The sequence below is a fragment of the Zea mays genome, chromosome 10 (genome assembly GCF_902167145.1).
Source record: "Zea mays cultivar B73 chromosome 10, Zm-B73-REFERENCE-NAM-5.0, whole genome shotgun sequence".
Lineage (NCBI taxonomy): Eukaryota > Viridiplantae > Streptophyta > Magnoliopsida > Poales > Poaceae > Zea > Zea mays.
The window spans coordinates 129,061,557-129,068,501 of record NC_050105.1 but is presented as its reverse complement, the minus strand read 5'-3'; the positions used below and the strand labels follow the sequence as shown (position 1 = coordinate 129,068,501).

The 6,945-nt window shown below is 41.1% G+C and overlaps 1 protein-coding gene across 1 annotated transcript; it reads right to left on the bottom strand.

The window, feature by feature from the left end:
- Window positions 1-1,561: 1,561 nt before the first annotated feature.
- Window positions 1,562-6,545, bottom strand: LOC100285275 (acid phosphatase/vanadium-dependent haloperoxidase related). The gene is given in 5 exon segments (NM_001158168.1): window positions 1,562-1,905; window positions 2,384-2,476; window positions 2,964-3,014; window positions 3,716-3,872; window positions 6,291-6,545. Coding segments are annotated over 5 exon segments (471 nt in total). The 5' UTR covers window positions 6,392-6,545; the 3' UTR covers window positions 1,562-1,836.
- Window positions 6,546-6,945: the final 400 nt, after the last annotated feature.

The following is a 6,945-nucleotide window of genomic DNA, read 5'->3' as shown; positions in this document are numbered from 1 at the left end:
TTGCGGTATAGCCTGCTACGCTTCGTGCGTAGGTGTGGGGGGTGTCGTTGCGTCTCCTCCACCCGTCTCTTCATGCCTCAGTAACGCACAAAGAACAGAGGAAGTCATAACGAAAGGCGCACAAATGATGCATTGGGTCAATGCCTTTGCCTCGATAACGTGCGGTTAACAGTAAAATCCACATGTTTCAGGCGTGGTGCGCCGCACACATTTAATGTTGTGGTTACGTTGCTTGCTGCTGGTGCGGGCAAGTATGCATCCCATTTGCACTCAATGCTGGCGGGCCCTATGTCAGAGGCTTACGCCAGGCATCATCCGATGGCTTACGTCAGGTGCGTATGGCCATTAGTCGACACCAGACCTCTGCTTGGACAAAGGGCAGGACCAGGAATATGCGGGGACATGGCACTCCCAAACCTTTCTTGACCGAAAACATGGATCGGGTCCAAAGGGGGTCCGGGCCTCAGTTGTCCTGGCCCCGGTCACATGGCGACATCGGACCTCACCTGGCTTGAGGTCCGGATGGCATATACTGGACCCGGATCCACCTCGGGTGCAGCCAAAGAGTATCTTCTTCTCCAGAGTCGTAGGGTCCCTCCGGACCCCTTTCTCTAGTGATCCGATGGGCTCACGAGGAGGTCCGGGTTCCATTTGCAGCTATAGTTAAAGTTGTCGATTCCTCCCTTTATGTGACTTTATGGATATGGTGATCCAGCCCAGGAGACGAGCCAGACCTGGCCACGACTCCATATGGTGGGCCTTAGCCCTATGTCGGGCTAGTCACCCATGAAATTCTCAATGGTAGCTACTGGAGTCTTACTTTAACATAGTAGAAATAAGTACTCTATATTTAAGGTACCGATAGTAACAATCCAAGAACCCAACATGAGATGCGAATATAATTTCTTTATTTAGGCAAATGCTTCAAATATGCACTACATATGTTATTTAATTTAAGGAAATTTCATTTTTGATTGTGTAGCACGAAGAGGGCAAACAATGGAGGCACGTACGAAGAGGGCACGAGCACGACCATAGTGGGTGCGCGAAGAAACCTAGACTTGGAATATTATGAAAGCAATTGAATTGCATGAAAAAATAATAGATTAATTATAGGTCTAGTATACATGTACATGTACAGTCAAGGATGACTAGTAGAGGTAGTAGTGGGCTCTAAATTTTACACTACAAATTTTAAGGATCAAATCGGATTAGGATCAGGCTCTATTTCTATTTATTTTTAAACTAAAATTATTTAAGGGCTTTAAATTTTTGTGAAGGGCATTTGGATCGTGATCCATTACCACCCCTAATGACCGGCTGTTGATGGAAATAGTACCACTATCGGATATCCTTGTCTACTATGAGTAGAATCAATAATAGAAACCATGATGGGCTTCAGGCACCTATGGCAGGCTTAACATATCTGCCCATCACTTATGGTTTTACTAAATACATATAGTGCGTGTAGTAAAAGTTGTGTTAAAAAAGTCAGAACCACTTACAATTTGGAACGGGAAGCAAATGTGATGGCATGATATATCAACTATACCGATCGTTACCTCAGAATGAATTTACTGCTGTTGATTGTATAACAAAGCTTCCATTACACCGTGATTGGTAGTTGGAGTTGAAAGCAAAACCTTTCAGATTTACAGTAACCGATTCAAGCTACACAACCTATATCCTACTGTCCAGAACTAAATCGGTTAGAACTTCGTACTACCAAACACTTGGACAACCAGATCCATGCGGAGATCATGCTTCATGCTTTATAGCCATCACCAGCGAGACATTAGGTGATCATCTGTCATGACATCCATGAACAACAGTTGACTAAGAACTCCCGAGAGACAGGTGCATAACGGCAGCCATGAGAACTCCAAGGATGCAACCGGCCACAACCTGACATGTCCAAGAAAAGAATATATTACACCTAGAATGTTGCATGTACTATCTGAATGTCAAACTATTGTGTCAGACAATTACAAGAGAAGTTGAATCATCAGAGATTCAGAGTTGATAGGAATGGTATAGATGATAAAAGAAACAGGCACACTTTGTTATCCGCACATGTGAAAATGTTCTTAATTTCATTTGCATTTCAAGCATTTTTCAGGATTGCAGGGTAATAGGTTTTTTACACGCTGAAACTGATTGTCAATCACAGGTTAGGAAAAGCTGTAGCCGATAGTTACCAAAGTGCATCTAGCATCTTCATATATCGATTGTTTGACTGACATCATTATATGATCACCTGAAAAGGAACGGCCCTATATCCCAATGACTTCATCTTATTTGAATATTGACTGTCTTTCCTAACCGGCAAGGCCACAGAATAGTTAAAACATCAAGGGAGGTAATTCAAAGCATTTAATTCAACCTGAGGAACAGTATGTCCAAGGATTTCACGCAATGGCTTTGTCTCTGATAATGGGTGTTCTTCTGGTAGCTCATAGACAATTTGATTCAGCACCTGAAAGAGTTTGCATAAACAGCATAAGCGAACTGCCTTGCTGCTATACGAATTTGGAAATACCATAATGAATGAGAGATTATATCTTCAAATTCTTAAATCAAATTTATTTGTCATTAGCTGGTGACGGAGCATGTAAACAGGATACAAACATCATTTCATAAGAAAAGGTTACTTCATGCTAATCACATTTGGATGTCAATGAAGAATTTTAAAATATCTTTTTCATTCAGCTTTTCAGGCATAAAAGTGAAATGTTTAAGAACAGAACAATCATCTCAGACAAAGATACTCTTCAACGACTTATTTATTAAGTGCCCCATGAAAAAGGCATATATCATCCAGGAAAATATACAGATTTTTGTGCCAAAAGCAGAAAACTATTCAAGGTAACTAACGTAAAATAGAAAATTTGCAGAAAATGTTGGTGCTCTCTGCTCCGTTTAAACAGAAGGCCATATGACATTTTAGGGTGGCGGTGGCATACCTCTGCCTGCTTTCCGGCATGTAACCGAACTCCAAAAGCATCATGCATAACCTGCAAACAGACGTTCAAACTAAGTCAAACCAAAGGTTGCATTCACTAATATCTAGCAAGATATGCACATCCTTGACTCACTGCAAGTAGATGAACTCTGAGTACTGCTATCAAGATGCAGTTCAAGCAGTAAAAAAAACTCAACGTGCAGGGAGTAAGACAGCCCCTAGACATTGCATTAAGAAGATCTTAGGTCAAGAAAACCCTGAAACCCTTTTTCCACTAGAACGACCACAATCGGATCGAACCTTAGCTATGTGCTTTGGCATGAGACAGACTAAAGGATCTTTTTTAACCCTAGCCTAAAAATTCACTCTCACCTGGAGTCGAACCCAAGAACTAAAGAGTGCTACTCGGACCTCCTATCAAATCAGCTAGAAGTCCTTTCACAATGCAGTTCAAGCAGTAATTTAATATGTAAAAGATTTGCAGAGTACTTTGATGTAGAACAGCTAAATCAAACTAACTATTTAGTACTCCCTTAGCTCCAAATTATAAAATGTTTTGGATTTTCTAGATACATAATTTTTGCTATTCACTTGGATATACACTGTCTAAATACATTATAAAAGTAATGTATCTAGAAAAATCAAACCGTCTTGTAATTTAAAATGGAGGGAGTACAAACAAATTAGTCCAACATTCTATACAACTAGACAAACAATTAAATAATGAATAAATAACTTCAATAATGTCCGCACCACGCATGCAAAGACTAGTGCAGTTGCAAAGGTTGCACTATGAAAGCCTTCTTGTATCGCCACAGCCACTGCGAGTGCTGTCACTGTAGCTGAGTGGGATGATGGCATCCCTCCAGAAGCTATAAACTGTCTGGCATCCCACCGGCCATCTTTGTACCTACACTAAAGTATTGTCAGCATAAGTGTAGGAATAAATAGAAAAGCCATTATCAGAGTATACACTAAGGTGATATGGACCAAAAATCAATACATGAATTTGGTTTTGATTTAGGCATCATTACCGGCATTTCCTATGGAGACAACAGACTCACGATCATCTAAACAAGAAGTTTACAGTGTGTGTTTATGGAAGGCAAGCAGCTTGGACCCAGCCTGTGCTGTATTAGCTGATCTGGGCTTGTCATAGAGTCCGTAGCCTTGATAGTGAGTAGTGTTAAACTTGGTCGTCGGTTGTGCTGTCCTTTTTCTATTCTATGTTGTGTTTCGGTGGTTTTTGGTTGCCTGTCGGCTGAACCCTGTATGTTCAGTTCAATCTGGCAGTTCATTAGCGCGATTGAGTATCACACGATGAATCATTAAACTTTTGTGATTTCGTTGCTTTTGGATAATGAAATTCGGTTCATCCGTGGTGGAAAAAAATCCTATGCTACGATGAATTCAATTACAGAATACACAAGGACTTAAAATATGTCATTAAAAATATACATATAACTTGTTGATGTTTGTGAGTTTCTTTACTTCTTTTTCAAATCCAAATTATGGCCATATAATTAGAGCAGAGCAAATCAATTCTTATAGCAAACTAGATGAGATCATGAGAACAAGGTATATGAGTGACCAAATTCCAGTTAGAATACATAGTGTTCTCAAAATTTCTGCCCCTGATGCCAATTAGGTGTTTGCATGATTGCGTCATCAAACAGTCACCAATCAATCAATTTTGTCAAAAATATCAGCCATGTCAAAAAAAATATCATTATAGTACTGTGCAGAAAACAGTGAGACAGTTAAACCAAATGGCAATGGCAGGGCCTATTTTCATGCATGCACGACAAACAGATACCAAAGTGACAATCTATATCTATGTTGATCTAATCTTCCAATATACGTTAAGGAAGAACAAGACTTATTTAGATTACTTACCATACCTATAGCTATTCTTTGTAACTAACAAAAACAGAATGTGACCAAATACAAGCAATACAAACCAATTGACACAACCAAGCTGGTGCAACCCTCTGAGGCTCTGACATGCTGGGATATTTGTTTTAGCATTCCCAATAGAAGCAGAATATAGGTCTTAGATAGTACAGCCCTAAGGAGTGAGAACAACTCTGGTTCCAATGCACTTCATACCTAATTCGGACAGCACAAATATGTTCTCAGATTACAGGAAGACCAATAACTAATAATACAGTGATATAATCTTCCAATAATATCAAGGTAAATGCTAAAAAAATAAAACCAAGGAAGAATAGAGTAATTTCGATTGCCCACCATACTTACAGCCATTGTGTCCTTGCAACCAACTTAAATAGTATACACCCAAAAACAAATAATCCAATCTGCTCCCACTGAACATACTGGGATACTTGGTGTAGCAGTCACAATAGAATCATAATACAGGTTTTGGGCAGTAGAGACCTAAAGGGTGAGAAGAATTCTGGGTTCCAAAGTGCTCCATACCTGAATTGCACAACACTACAAATTCTAAGTGCTAACGGCAAAAGCCAAATAACTAATAATGTGCTCCCAAAGTGGTGTCTCCGCTGCTCCGGTACAACACATACCAAAAACGAAAAAAAAAAACTCTAACGCCGCTAAAATTGCCGTCCAATTCCTACTCACACAGCACATGCATTCGGTACTTCTGCTACCGCCGATATACAATATATCATGTGAATACTTAGTGGCTACCTCTTTTGCAAGAGCAGAAGCGACAGACCATAAAATAGTGACTAACTTAGGTCATGTTTGAATGCACTAAAGCTAATAGTTAGCTGTTAAAATTGATTAAAGATATCTAAACAGTCTAGTTAAGACTGTCTTCAGCACTCACATAGTCATCTAAAATATTTTTTAAATTTTTTTTGCATTGTAAACTATGTTGTTGACAGAGTGAAGTTTAAATATAGAGATTTTTAGTCAACTAACTATTAGCTCTAGTGCATTCAAACATGCCCTTTAACTTAAAACACTGATGCAGTGAAGGGAAGGGAGCTACAGCTGCCATACGATCTGCAGTCTAAACACTGAATCAGTTACGCGGGGGGGAAGGGAACTACAGCTACCATAGGAACTGCAGCCTAGCTGGCAAACTGAGTGACCCAACAAAAATAACCAAAAATCACTAAACACAGCCAGGAAACACGTATGTACTCGGTGGACGATCTACGTATCCCAAAACCACGAAAATTCCATACGATTCACTTGGGCTAAGCATTGCTCGCACGCCCGCACGGGAGCACCGAAAGGGTAAGCAGCAGCGACGCGCCCACCGGAGGACCCAAATCACCGCACGGAAATGCAGCGGCGGGACGGGGCGGAAGACGTACAGTCGGCGGGTTTGACTCACCAGGTGGTGAAGAACTTGGAGGACTGCGCGACGGCGAACGCGAGAAGCGCCGCGACGAGCGGGTAGTTCACCAGGCGCGCTGCCGAGGCGGCCGTCTCCATCTCAGAGCTCCTCTCCCTGTTCTCCTCCAACCGTCCGACGGAGTACTCTCCCTGTCCCTGACGCGGAAGATGCGAATCCGCCGCGAGGAATCAACCGCGAGTCCGCGAGGGAGAGAGTGGTAGTCTGACAGAGGACGAGGAGGTTTGGGTTTATGATTTGATTTGACGAAGGCCTCGCTGTTTATTCTTTTCTCGTCGTGGGAAATCTGGTCACATGGATTTGGTGTACATATGTTCATAAATAATTTTAAAAATATATACTAATTCTTCTCAAATATTTGTTATATGTTTTTCAGTCTTTTTAAAATTTCTTATTTCCCTCCTTATCAAAAAAAAAGTTCCCTCTCTATTTTTTTTTGTCTATTTAACACGTATAGTTTCGTTACGTTACGCGCCTGCCCGTACGACGGTACGAGCTACGGCTGTCGCCATGGATGCAAATCGTCCACGCAAACGTAGGTTGTAGGTATCAACCGTCGATTTGCTCGAATCGTTGCCGAGCGAAGTGTAGGCGTAAATGTATTAGTACACGTACACAGCAAAGTGTAGGCGTC